General features: G+C 48.9%; 1 protein-coding gene across 1 annotated transcript in view; it reads left to right on the top strand.

Annotated features, from left to right (window-relative positions):
- The first annotated feature begins 5,809 nt into the window (after nucleotides 1-5,809).
- The window catches only part of LOC146020869 (voltage-gated delayed rectifier potassium channel KCNH8-like), a 314,377-nt gene continuing 306,315 nt past the window's right edge, over nucleotides 5,810-13,871 (top strand). Inside the window, exon 1 of the mRNA XM_083154407.1 lies at nucleotides 5,810-6,289. Coding sequence (XP_083010533.1) covers nucleotides 6,214-6,289 — 76 coding nt within the window. The 5' untranslated portion in view covers nucleotides 5,810-6,213. The remainder of the gene's footprint in view (nucleotides 6,290-13,871) is intronic.

The raw sequence follows: 13,871 nt of genomic DNA, 5'->3' as shown, positions 1-13,871 counted from the left end.
AATTGACCTACAGTAATCACTGATGTTGGCAGGTCCTCTATTTCTAAAGTGTTATTTGAGCGCAAGGTAGGGACGGCCATCGACTATTGATGACTGATAATCATTGATTGTTTATCGTCGATGTAGAATACATTTGCCATTGATGGGGTAGAACCATATAGTTTCCCTACATCGATGGCACCGCATAACTGAATAGTTCACCCCCCCCCCATGCAAGGTGCCAGGACAGGAAGCATAGCTCCGCCCCTGACTCCTGTGAAGCTCGATCCCCAGCTTCTGATTGGCCCATAGGCCAGTTTGGCAGCTCATAACACTGTTGCCACATTGTTTAGCACTGGCTCCTTGGTTATTCCCACCACCCAGATGTTCTAATCTAGTGAGGGGAAGGGGGGGGAGGTGTGTAGAAAGTGGGGTGGGGCCTGGGTAATGGGGGTGTGGCCTATAATGGAAGGAGGCGTGTTCATGCTTCCTTAAAAAGGAAAAGACCAAATTAAATTGGGTATGGAGAGGTGCGCCATTGTGCCCCCAGCCTGGAGCAGATTAGGGGGGTGGGGCATGATCTGTGCCCTCGATCCCCCCACCCTGCACAGCTGGAGGAGACTGTTGCCACTCATTCACCTCCCTGCACCCCTGACCCTGAGGCATTGGCTAGACTGGGGAGACATAGACAGAAGCTGCTGTTAAGTAAGAGGGGTGTGCGTGGGCAGCTCCATCATGCCCATGCCTGAGTAATTAGTACCCGCTCCCCACATTCTCAGTGCCACCTCCCCAGAATGCCCATGCCTGAGTAATTAGAACCCGCTCCCCACATTCTCAGTGCGACCTCCCCGGAATGCCCATGCCTGAGTAATTAGTACCCGCTCCCCACATTCTCAGTGCCACCTCCCCAGAATGCCCATGCCTGAGTAATTAGTACCCGCTCCCCACATTCCCAGTGCCACCTCCCTGGAATGCCCATGCCTGAGTAATTAGTACCCGCTCCCCACATTCTCAGTGCGACCTCCCCGGAATGCCCATGCCTGAGTAATTAGTACCCGCTCCCCACATTCTCAGTGCCACCTCCCCAGAATGCCCATGCCTGAGTAATTAGAACCCGCTCCCCACATTCTCAGTGCGACCTCCCCGGAATGCCCATGCCTGAGTAATTAGTACCCGCTCCCCACATTCTCAGTGCCACCTCCCCGGAATGCCCATGCCTGAGTAATTAGTACCCGCTCCCCACATTCTCAGTGCGACCTCCCCGGAATGCCCATGCCTGAGTAATTAGTACCCGCTCCCCACATTCTCAGTGCCACCTCCCCAGAATGCCCATGCCTGAGTAATTAGTACCCGCTCCCCACATTCCCAGTGCCACCTCCCTGGAATGCCCATGCCTGAGTAATTATTACCTGCTCCCCACATTCTCAGTGCCACCTCCCCGGAATGCCCATGCCTGAGTAATTAGTACCCGCTCCCCACATTCTCAGTGCCACCTCCCTGGAATGCCCATGCCTGAGTAATTAGTACCCGCTCCCCACGTTCTCAGTGCCACCTCCCCGGAATGCCCATGCCTGAGTAATTAGTACCCGCTCCCCACGTTCTCAGTGCCACCTCCCCGGAATGCCCAAGCCTGAGTAATTAGTACCCGCTCCCCACGTTCCCAGTGCCACCTCCCCGGAATGCCCATGCCTGAGTAATTAGTACCCGCTCCCCACATTCTCAGTGCCACCTCCCTGGAATGCCCATGCCTGAGTAATTAGTACTCGCTCCCCACATTCTCAGTGCCACCTCCCCGGAATGCCCATGCCTGAGTAATTAGTACTCGCTCCCCACATTCTCAGTGCCACCTCCCCGGAATGCCCATGCCTGAGTAATTCGTACTCGCTCCCCACATTCTCAGTGCCACCTCTCTGGAATGCCCATGCCTGAGTAATTAGTACCCGCTCCCCACATTCTCAGTGCCACCTCCCCGGAATGCCCATGCCTGAGTAATTAGTACCCGCTCCCCACATTCTCAGTGCCACCTCCCCGGAATGCCCATGCCTGAGTAATTAGTACCCGCTCCCCACATTCTCAGTGCCACCTCCCCGGAATGCCCATGCCTGAGTAATTAGTACCCGCTCCCCACATTCTCAGTGCCACCTCCCCGGAATGCCCATGCCTGAGTAATTAGTACCCGCTCCCCACATTCTCAGTGCCACCTCCCTGGAATGCCCATGCCTGAGTAATTAGTACCCGCTCCCCACATTCTCAGTGCCACCTCCCTGGAATGCCCATGCCTGAGTAATTAGTATCCGCTCCCCACATTCTCAGTGCCACCTCCCTGGAATGCCCATGCCTGAGTAATTAGTACCCGCTCCCCACATTTTTAGTGCCACCTCCCCGGAATGCCCATGCCTGAGTAATTAGTACCCGCTCCCCACATTCTCAGTGCCACCTCCCTGGAATGCCCATGCCTGAGTAATTAGTACCCGCTCCCCACATTCTCAGTGCCACCTCCCTGGAATGCCCATGCCTGAGTAATTAGTACCCGCTCCCCACATTCTCAGTGCCACCTCCCCGGAATGCCCATGCCTGAGTAATTAGTACCCGCTCCCCACATTCTCAGTGCCACCTCCCCGGAATGCCCATGCCTGAGTAATTAGTACTCGCTCCCCACATTCTCAGTGCCACCTCCCCGGAATGCCCATGCCTGAGTAATTAGTACCCGCTCCCCACATTCTCAGTGCCACCTCCCTGGAATGCCCATGCCTGAGTAATTAGTACCCGCTCCCCACATTCTCAGTGCCACCTCCCCGGAATGCCCATGCCTGAGTAATTAGTACCCGCTCCCCACATTCTCAGTGCCACCTCCCTGGAATGCCCATGCCTGAGTAATTAGAACCCGCTCCCCACATTCTCAGTGCCACCTCCCCGGAATGCCCATGCCTGAGTAATTAGTACCCGCTCCCCACATTCTCAGTGCCACCTTCCTGGAATGCCCAAGCCTGAGTAATTAGTACCCGCTCCCCACATTCTCAGTGCCACCTCCCCGGAATGCCCATGCCTGAGTAATTAGTACCCGCTCCCCACATTCTCAGTGCCACCTTCCTGGAATGCCCATGCCTGAGTAATTAGTACCCGCTCCCCACATTCTCAGTGCCACCTTCCTGGAATGCCCATGCCTGAGTAATTAGTACCCGCTCCCCACATTCTCAGTGCCACCTTCCTGGAATGCCCATGCCTGAGTAATTAGTACCCGCTCCCCACATTCTCAGTGCCACCTTCCTGGAATGCCCATGCCTGAGTAATTAGTACCCGCTCCCCACATTCTCAGTGCCACCTCCCCGGAATGCCCATGCCTGAGTAATTAGTACCCGCTCCCCACATTCTCAGTGCCACCTCCCCGGAATGCCCATGCCTGAGTAATTAGTACCCGCTCCCCACATTCTCAGTGCCACCTTCCTGGAATGCCCATGCCTGAGTAATTAGTACCCGCTCCCCACATTCTCAGTGCCACCTTCCTGGAATGCCCATGCCTGAGTAATTAGTACCCGCTCCCCACATTCTCAGTGCCACCTCCCTGGAATGCCCATGCCTGAGTAATTAGTACCCGCTCCCCACATTCTCAGTGCCACCTCCCCGGAATGCCCATGCCTGAGTAATTAGTACCCGCTCCCCACATTCTCAGTGCCGCCTCCCCGGAATGCCCATGCCTGAGTAATTAGTACCCGCTCCCCACATTCTCAGTGCCACCTCCCCGGAATGCCCATGCCTGAGTAATTAGTACCCGCTCCCCACATTCTCAGTGCCACCTTCCTGGAATGCCCATGCCTGAGTAATTAGTACCCGCTCCCCACATTCTCAGTGCCACCTTCCTGGAATGCCCATGCCTGAGTAATTAGTACCCGCTCCCCACATTCTCAGTGCCACCTTCCTGGAATGCCCATGCCTGAGTAATTAGTACTCGCTCCCCACATTCTCAGTGCCACCTCCCTGGAATGCCCATGCCTGAGTAATTAGTACTCGCTCCCCACATTCTCAGTGCCACCTCCCTGGAATGCCCATGCCTGAGTAATTAGTACCCGCTCCCCACATTCTCAGTGCCACCTCCCCGGAATGCCCATGCTATTTGTATCTTGAGTCCTTTGCTAAGAAGCTCAATGTCCTGGCTACACTTACTGTAAATCCATTTTCTCCAATTTACACTTTCCTCATTATCACCACACTGGGCTACACTATAATAATTCTCTGAAGAGTGGTCCATTGGGAGCACTTCATGTTCTTCGAGTACTAAGCTTCGAAGCCTTTTCCTTTCTCAGAATAAGCAGCCATAATCCATAAACGAAAGCAATACTTCATCTCTCGTGACCATTCTAACATAAGAACCACGATTGTCTCCTTACAGAATCTCAATGCACAATGAAGACCATGTTATCGTGTATTGTTCACTTGTGGGTTTTTAGGGTGTATTCTTGTTGTTCCTTTAAGGTGTACATATGAAAGGGGAGAGAAAAATAGCATTCACAATGCAGATAAAACACACACTCATATATATATCATCTATATATAGTGTCCATGGGTCTCCGAAACACTGCCATCTGCTGGCAGAGAGTGGAACTACATCTCTTTTCAACACATGCACAAAGATGGTAGCAGACTAGCTTTCAAAGCTTTTGCTTCAAGTGGGCTTACTAGTATATACTGTATATATATATATATATATATATATATATATATATATATATATATATATATATATATATATATCTAGAGCAGTGATATTCAACCTTTTTACCCTGCGGCACACTAAATAAGATTTTAATATTGCCAAGGCACACCATGAGATCCCCACAGGGCAAAACATATTGGCCCCCATAGGCAAAAAAAAACAAAAACCTATTGGCCCCCCATATAAAAAACAATCACACTGGTCCCCACAGGTAACAAAAATATAATACATAGGCCCTTTACATGAAAAGAAGAGGCCAGAGAATAACAGTTGAACTGGTGGTGGTTTGGGCATCTCTAGATCTGGGGCACACCTGAGAGCAGCTCAAGGCACATTAGTGGTGAAAAACACTGATATAGAAGGACAGAAATGTGTGTGTTCTCACAACAAGGGGCAGTAGGTGGTGAGGTCTGGTAGGTGACAGAGGGGCAGATTTATTAAGCTCGGTGAAGTGATAAAGTAGCTTTATAATTAGCCAATCAGCAGGTGGGTGCAGATTGGCTTGTGATAAAAGTACCAGCCACATTATCACTTCATCAAAGCTTAATAAATCTGCCCCAGGGTGTGAGGGTGAGTGCTCGGGGACAGGTTTGGTAGGTGATGGTGAGCTACCTGTGTCAGAATCCCAGCATCAGTTGGCCTTGATGTTAAATGTTGAGTAACCGGGACTGGTTAACAGTACGCCAAGGATTTGGGGAATGGGGGGGGGGCTAGATACTATAGATTGTAAGCTCCACTGGGACAGTAAATTGTGTAACACTCAGTGAAGCACTACTACATATGTGTGTGCTATATACTGTATAACTGTTACTAAATAATCATTTATATACACCCCTGGCCGTGATAAATAGGGCTACACAGCAGCCCCTTGCATGCACTCAGAATCCAATAGCACTGTCAGATGCATACAGCCCAACTACATTAAACCCAAAGAGATTTTATGTATATATGTATATAAAGCATACACATACGGTATATAAGGCATACACATACTGTATAACATGCTGGAAGTTTGCTGGGTGCATCCATCCAGCACTGCTAGGCAGGCAGCTACCTGAGAACTGCCTCTTCATCTCCCCCCCTCCTCATCCTAGGAAGCCACGTGATGGTACATCTGCCAGCCCTGACCAGCGCCAGAGAACAAGGAGAGAATGAGTGCACACAAGGGAAGGAGAGCGCTCGCATCCTCAGCCAGATTCAGCACCACAGCCCCGGACAGCTCCGGCAGGAGCATCAGCCTACCCCGTCCCCACACCTCTGCTCTCATGTTGCATCTTTGGGGCTAGACCCAACTTGGACTGAACTTTTGCCAGCTCCCTCCCCCTATAGCCCAGCCCTTGGTGAGCCTCCTGTTCTCATTGCCTTTGACAGGGGAAAGCCATGCTTGCAAACTGGATGCCTTCTGCTCAGCGGAGATCAGGCTGTGGGGGCTGACCAACACCTGCTCTTGACTCCCCTCTTGCAAACCCACCTTTGCCCACACACACTGCCACCCAGGCGTGCATGGATTAGCTGCTGGGAAGATGCCTGTAATGAAAGGGCTCCTAGCCCCCCAGAACACTTTTTTGGATACAATAGCTACCAGATTCGACGGAACCCGTAAGTGATCTTCTACCCACCCTATAATATTGTGTCCATGCTATGCATTCCCCTGGCATGGGTCTTCTGGGTCTCAGTTGCCTGTGCTTGCTGTGTGCAGATACTGGGAGCAGGCACGTTTGTGTTTCCAGCCTAGGGAGTCTGGTCTTTGTTAATTACAGCTGGGGAAGGAACAAAGGTATTGCTGGCTATGCCTAAACTCAATGCATCTCAAGTTCACTGGGTACCAGGGAGTGCAAACCATCCTTGTGTTGATGGCTTAATGTTGACCCAATTACACATTTATTTGCATCTTTTCGGTCCTGTGGTGATTTTACACAGCCTGTGTCTTTGTTTCATTGTAGCTATGTGTTTATCTTTGGTATTTAATAGCATAGAGTGTATGCAACATTCAGTTATTACAAGGAGTTATGTGACTGCTTAACCCCTTACTACGTACAGCTGGCGAGCTTATCAGTGAAGCGATGTCTTTACATAACTGGGATCTTGCTGGGGTGCAGCGAAGATACTGTAAGGCAATCATGTATGAGGAATGTGTGCTGCTACAACTGAATGTGTCTCCAGCATGCAGTGTGTTGCTGCAAGAAGTGACACAGAAGACTTGTACTGGTAACAATTGTTGATTGATCTGCACGAGGTCTGTGTTGGTAACTCATTGACATGCCTCCTATTGATAGAGATGTAGGGGAGCAGACAGGAGAGAATGGATTGCTGGGAATAATGCATACAGTCGGCTCCACTAGCTCAAGATCTGACTCTCGTGGGATCTAATATATATTATAGTATAGATAGATTGCATACCATCAGCTCTTTCATGGAATGAACTAAGGCTTGAAGATAAAATAAATAATCTTTTGTATTATATCTGGCTGCCTTTGTTGTTTTCCTGCCCAAGGGTGGCTTACAGAGGCAGAACTCTAGAAGGCAATGGAGTCATCTGCTGCCGGGCTCCTGCCCCCAAGGGGGCACCTCTCCTCTCCTACAAATTTAAATCAGCTAATTGAAAGCCAACAATATCGCTTCTGCGGCTGAGTTATGAAATATATGTGTTCTCTCTCTCTCTCTCTCTCTCTCTCTCTCTCTCTCTCTCTCTCTCTCTATATATATTTCATATATGGTTGTTTGTGTGTATGGGGGGGCGCACTAATAAATATCTTGCCTTTGGGCGACTGGGACGAACTTACGCTACTAGTGACTACAGTTACAATTCATCTGCAATGAAAGTGTACATTGTTAAACTATGCTCCAACTACTCCAGGGACCCCCCCCATCTCTCTCTCTTTCTCTTTCTCTCTCTCTCTCTCTTTCTCCAGCTGGTGAGCACATTCTACAATACAATTATTAAGGCAAGGATGTATGCGTAGATGAGAAATGTAATTACATACAGTACAATGCTGTAGGAAATGCAAAGATAAGTCAGGCAGCTTGCCATTGATACCTTGCATATGTGTGTCAAACAAGGAGTGTGCTTACAGGTGTGTAGATAGCATAGTGTTGCTTCTGAATAAGAAGGTTCAGCACCATGGACAGTGTGCACTTATATTCCCATTGCCTGCTGCAGTTACCATCCTGACTGGCTGGAATGGGCTGGACTGGGGACATACAGTACTATAGAGGGGCTGTTTCTGAGCAGCATACTAACCAGATGAAATTGGGGACAGCAGAAGCCTGATATATATAAGGATCTATTTACTAAGCCTTGGACAGTGGACAGAAATAAACTACTAACCAACCAGTTCCTGACATTTTTCAAACCCAGCCTGTGGCATGGCAGTTAGGTGCTGATTGGGCGTTACCTCCATCAACTTTATCTCCAGCTAAGGCTTAGTCAATATATCCCATAGTACCTTATGCTAATGCAATATTCCGTTCAGCTAATGTGAGAATCCTTGCATCTGCAAACGGAAAACGGCGCTCATCAATAGAATTGGCACTTGCTCCAGTCCCAAACTTACAGCAAGAGATCTGTCAGCAACAGGCTTCCCTTTGCTGTACCCATAACTCAGAAGCGCACTATGGCAATTATTCAATGCTGTTTGCGAGTGGTGACAGCGAGCAGGGCTTCCTGCTCGCTTTCACCACTCACCCTGACAGCATTCAACACAGCCTCCGCATCCGCCAATTCCCCCTTGCTCCGTTTTTTGAGCGAGGGGGAATTGGCGGATGCGGATCCAGAAGCAGTGAGACCCGCGGCTAAAAACTGCGAGTTTTCTGCAGCAGCCGCAGGTCTCGCTGTTTTGGGGAATTCTCGCCGTCCTGTGACGGCGAGGATTTCCCCAGAACGTTGAATAGAGCGAGCGGCCGACGCGGGGGTTAAACAGCGAGGATCGCTGGTTTTCAGCAATCCTCGCTGTTTAACCCCCTCGCCGGCCACTCGCTGCGGCATTGAATACCCCACAAAGCTTTAGAAACATGTCCGTGATACTCCCATTAAACTCCTGCTTCAGTGCATTGGTAACGTTGCCACCCAGTTTGCACTCTCATTTTCACATAAAGACAGATCCATCCAGGATCCATCCAACTCAGAATAGGATGGTAAAGTGGGGTATGGGTAAAAACCGGACCCGGACAAGGCCCTGGAATGCCAGACCGGACTTCAAACTCTGCATTCCGGAGCTTGTAGTGTCCAATCCGATTGGTTTCCTGTCCAGGGGGGCTGCCTTTGATACCTGTCACCAGGGAGAGGAGGAGGACCTCCCTCTATGGTCCGGGCAGGTAGCAAAAACAGGAACGGTCCAGACCACACTGGGAGGCTGTAATCTCCCCTTCCCCATGTTCCCCCAGACAGAGGACTGGACACTACAAGCTCCGGAATGCAGAGTTTGATGTCCGGTACGACATTCCGGGGTCTTTACTTAGTCCGGTTTTACTTAGTCCCGGTAAAGTGCCAAATATTCAACTGTGCTTGGGCTGTGCACAGAAATGTACCGCTTTCCTCCACGCACTCAGAATCAGTCGCTGACTGAGTCGCAGTCTATGATACCAGGCTGTATGAGGAAAGCTGGTTTGTGCCAACAAATAAGTAACCACAGGCCTTTGTCACAAGAAGTGCAGGGCTTCTGCATCTCTCATCTCCATGGCGCATATCACATAATGAAATCATCAATTTATCCAGAGATATCCTGAATACACAACAGTCCCCAGGAAGCTGAACCCTATGCAAATCATATGAAAAACTTACTTTTTGTTTATTTTATCTGGCTAAGATTTCCGAATGGTTTCCTATGTGTGCTGTATGCAAATGATTCGGCGTGTGCTTTACTCTACAGTGAGCACATTCTAATCCCTACAGCCCAAAGCTTGCAATCTAAATGGGTCATTGTCTTTTTTAGTTGCAGTTGGTTTGTATTACGTGTGTGGGTTGGTTTTGTTGTTTTACAGATGAATAGTGTTTTGTGTTGGACAGATTTGTCTCCTCTGCCATTAAAGCAAATGACTGGTGGAACATGATTGCCGGCAGTGATAGTTAAACAAAGAAATGAGAAACCTTAATGATTTTTTCATGTGCAAAGCCTCAAGTTTAAGTCCGCTAGACGAAAAATGAATTAAAAAAGCAAAAGGAGCTGTATAGCATTGCGGAGAGTGGTGATTTATTGAACAGACTGACGTCTGTAGCTTTCACATCACACTTTTAAAACGATATATTGCCGTTTTTTTGCCTTTTAAAACGTTTAAGGCTGCAGTGTGAAAGTGTCATAGTTGAAATACCATTTAAATTTAACTGGTCTTTCAACACGTTTAAAAAGCAGAGTCCTACCCGTTTTAAAGCCAATTCAGAGCCGTTTTTTGTGCTGTCTGAATGGCACTGAAATGGTATTTAGTAAAAAATTTAGAGCACTGTGATAGGCTGTCCCTTGTCTTGTGTCCCTTCCCTGAACCAGGAAATAAGCTGTGGGTAGAAACGTGTTCAGAGGTTAAACGGCTTGACTGGTGATGTGAATGGTACTTAAACGGTATTTTTAAATGGTAATCTGCTGCAATATGAACACTAGACCCGTTTAAAATACCATTTAAAATTACAGTTTTTCAAAACGTTTCAAAATGTTTTATGTGATGTGAAAGCTAGACATACACAAGAACACATGCACAAACATTGGGATGCATTGCCAGACAGAGGGATTGATATACCAGGTGTGGCTGTAAAACAATGAAACAATAATACCGCTTTCACACTGCCAAAACTTTTCAAAAACCGGTATTTTTAAAAGGTATTTAAAATGGGTCTGAGCCTTCACATTGCAGTAGATTACCGTTTTAAATACCGTTTAAGTACCATTCACATCAGTCAACCCGTTTAATCCCCTGAACACGTTTCAAGGCAGAATGCAGGGGACAGCCTATCACAGGTCTGTAATCTGTTGTTTTTACTAAATACCGTTTCAGAGCCATTCTCACTGCATAAAACCGGCTCTGAAACGTGTAGGACTTTGCTTTTTAAACGTTTTGAAATACCGGTTATCTTTAACCGGTAAATCAACTCTGGCGCTTTCCCACTGCAGCCTTAAATGTTTTGAAATAGGAAAAAAAAACGGCAATATACCGTTTAACAAGTGCGGTGTGAAAGGGGTATAATTCTATGAAGGGTTCGAACAAATCAGTAAATACATAAGTGGCAATCACAAAGAGAATTAAACACATAATTAATAAAGTAGCATAATACCGCAGCAGATGATCACAAACTTATTTGAAAGCACTTAAGGATACTAAGGGGTAAATTTACTAAGATGGGAGTGCTACTGAAGATGGCATGTTTCCCATAGCAACCAATCAGATTCTGAGGCCGATTCAGACATGCTTGTTGAGCAGCAAATTTAGGTTGGCTTGCCTGGGTTTATGGCCTGCCCATAAAAATGGTGGGCGCGCTCATAGAAACGCTGGGCAGACCCACACAAAAATGGGGGGGGGGGTGGATGACATCATATGAAGTCAGCGCCTGTCCCCGATTCCGACAACAACGTGCAGCAGAACAGTAAGTCCTGGGCTTTCTGCAATGGAGAGCGACCAGCCAATGATATTTCCTCTGTGCGGGAGCTTGCGGGTGTAACCGCACACATCTGCTTGCAGCATAGCGAAGGGGGGGGGGGGGCATAGGTTCGCCGAGACTGGGTTGACTTGCTTTCTAGGCTCCGAATATATGCAGCCTAGCGAGCAAGTCTGAATTACCCCTTCTATCTATTATCTTATAGAAGACGCTAAATAAATAAGAAGTAGGGTCCTAACCTCCCCTACCATAACCCCTACCATAGCCTACTCTTTGCCCTCCCCCTAGTTCCTAACCCTGCCCACCTCTAACATAGCACACCCTAACCCTTCCCCTAATGCCTAACCATACCCTCCCCTACCATAGCCTACCTCTAACCCTCCCCCTTGTGCCTAACCCCCCCTACCATAGCCTACTCCTAACCGCCCCCTAGTTCCTAACCCTGCCCACCTCTACCATAGCCTACTCCTAACCCTCCCCCTAATGCCTAACCATGCCCACCTCTACCATAGCATACCCTAACACTCCCCCTAGTGCCTAACCATACCCTCCCCTACCAAAGCCTACCTCTACCCCTCCCCCTCGTGCCTAACCCCCCCTACCATAGCCTACTCCTAACCGCCCCCTAGTTCCTAACCCTGCCCACCTCTACCATAGCCTACTCCTAACCCTCCCCCTAATGCCTAACCATGCCCACCTCTACCATAGCATACCCTAACACTCCCCCTAGTGCCTAACCATACCCTCCCCTACCAAAGCCTACCTCTACCCCTCCCCCTCGTGCCTAACCCCCCCCTACTCCTAACCCTCCCCCTAGTTCCTAACCCTGCCCACCTCTACCATAGCCTACTCCTAACCCTCCCCCTAGTTCCTAACCCTGCCCACCTCTACCATAGCATACCCTAACCCTCCCCCTAGTGCCTAACCATACCCTCCCCTACCATAGCATACCCTAACCCTCCCCCCTAGTGCCTAACCATACCCTCCCCTACCATAGCATATACCCATAACCCTCCCCCTAGTGTCATACCCTAACCACCTCTACCATAGCATAGCCTAACCCTCCCCCTAGTGCCTAACTCTACCCTCCCCTACCATAGCCTACCCTAACCCTCCCCCTAGTGCCTAACCCTAACCACCTCTACCATAGCATACCCCTAACCCTCCCCCTAGTGCCTAACCCTAACCACCTCTACCATAGCATACCCTAACCCTAACCACCTCTACCATAGCATACCCCTAACCCTCCCCCTAGTGCCTATCCCTATCCTCCCCTACCATAGGCTACCCCTAACGCTTCCTCTAGTGCGTAACCCTAACCACCTCTAACCTAGCCTGCTCCAAACCCTTCCCCTAGTGCCGAACCCTAACTTCCTCTACCATAGCATACCACAACCCTCCCCCTAGTGCCTAACCCTAACTTCCTCTACCATAGCATACCCCAACCCTCCCCCTAGTGCCTAACCCTAACTTCCTCTACCATAGCATACCACAACCCTCCCCCTAGTGCCTAACCCTAACTTCCTCTACCATAGCATACCACAACCCTCCGCCTAGTGCCTAACCCTAACTTCCTCTACCATAGCATACCCCAACCCTCCCCCTAGTGCCTAACCCTAACTTCCTCTACCATAGCATACCACAACCCTCCCCCTAGTGCCTAACCCTAACTTCCTCTACCATAGCATACCCCAACCCTCCCCCTAGTGCCTAACCCTAACTTCCTCTACCATAGCATACCACAACCCTCCCCCTAGTGCCTAACCCTAACTTCCTCTACCATAGCATACCCCAACCCTCCCCCTAGTGCCTAACCCTAACTTCCTCTACCATAGCATACCCCTAACCCTCCCCCTAGTGTCTCATGCTAACCTTCCCCTCCTATAGTATAACCCTATGCTGTTGGTCCATACAGAATCTTGACAATAAATATGTCCACATTCTGCATATACCACGATTTTTAATGCTGACATTTCAATAACTGATATCATGGTAAATGTCAGCAATATGACTACATTGCCCCTTGGGGTGCACCTTCCGTAAGTGAGGAACTTGGACTCTGAATGACAGTAGAAAGCAGCCTTGTTATAATCCAGCTCTGTCTTTTTTTTCCGGCATGAGACATATGGCGCTAAAGTGGCTGCGTGGAGGTAGATAACCTTATTAAGTGAAGCTGAAAATTAAATAACAAGGCAAACAGGATTCCTTAGTTGAGCTCCAGTATTTCCCTAAGGGAATCGGAATACTGAGAACAGATTGGATGCATGATTCTAGCTGGAGGTGTACCGTGATGAGGCCATGGCGGATGATGCTGATTCGTTGTCTCACCGTATGTTTGTGAGTGGGCAATGGGATCACCCTTGCTTGCTTGGTTACATTGTAACGTCAGAGAGTGCAGTTGGCAATAGGACAGACAGAAATAAAAAGACATGTTTATGATATACAGAATAGATTTGTCAGGCATTGGAAGGGTTAAAGAAGTCTTTACTGTTGACGTCCTTTCGGTGAAGCCTGATTTGCCTGTATATCCTCCGGAATTGTGTTTGCATACAGCCCTTGTTTATGATAAGAGGTTGAGGGAAATGAGATCTTGTGCGGTGT

This window comes from Crinia signifera, chromosome 7 (assembly GCF_055691185.1).
Source record: "Crinia signifera chromosome 7, ASM5569118v1, whole genome shotgun sequence".
NCBI classification, from domain to species: Eukaryota; Metazoa; Chordata; class Amphibia; order Anura; family Myobatrachidae; genus Crinia; species Crinia signifera.
Note: the sequence above shows the minus strand (reverse complement) of the source record. Positions and strands in the feature narration are given on the sequence as shown.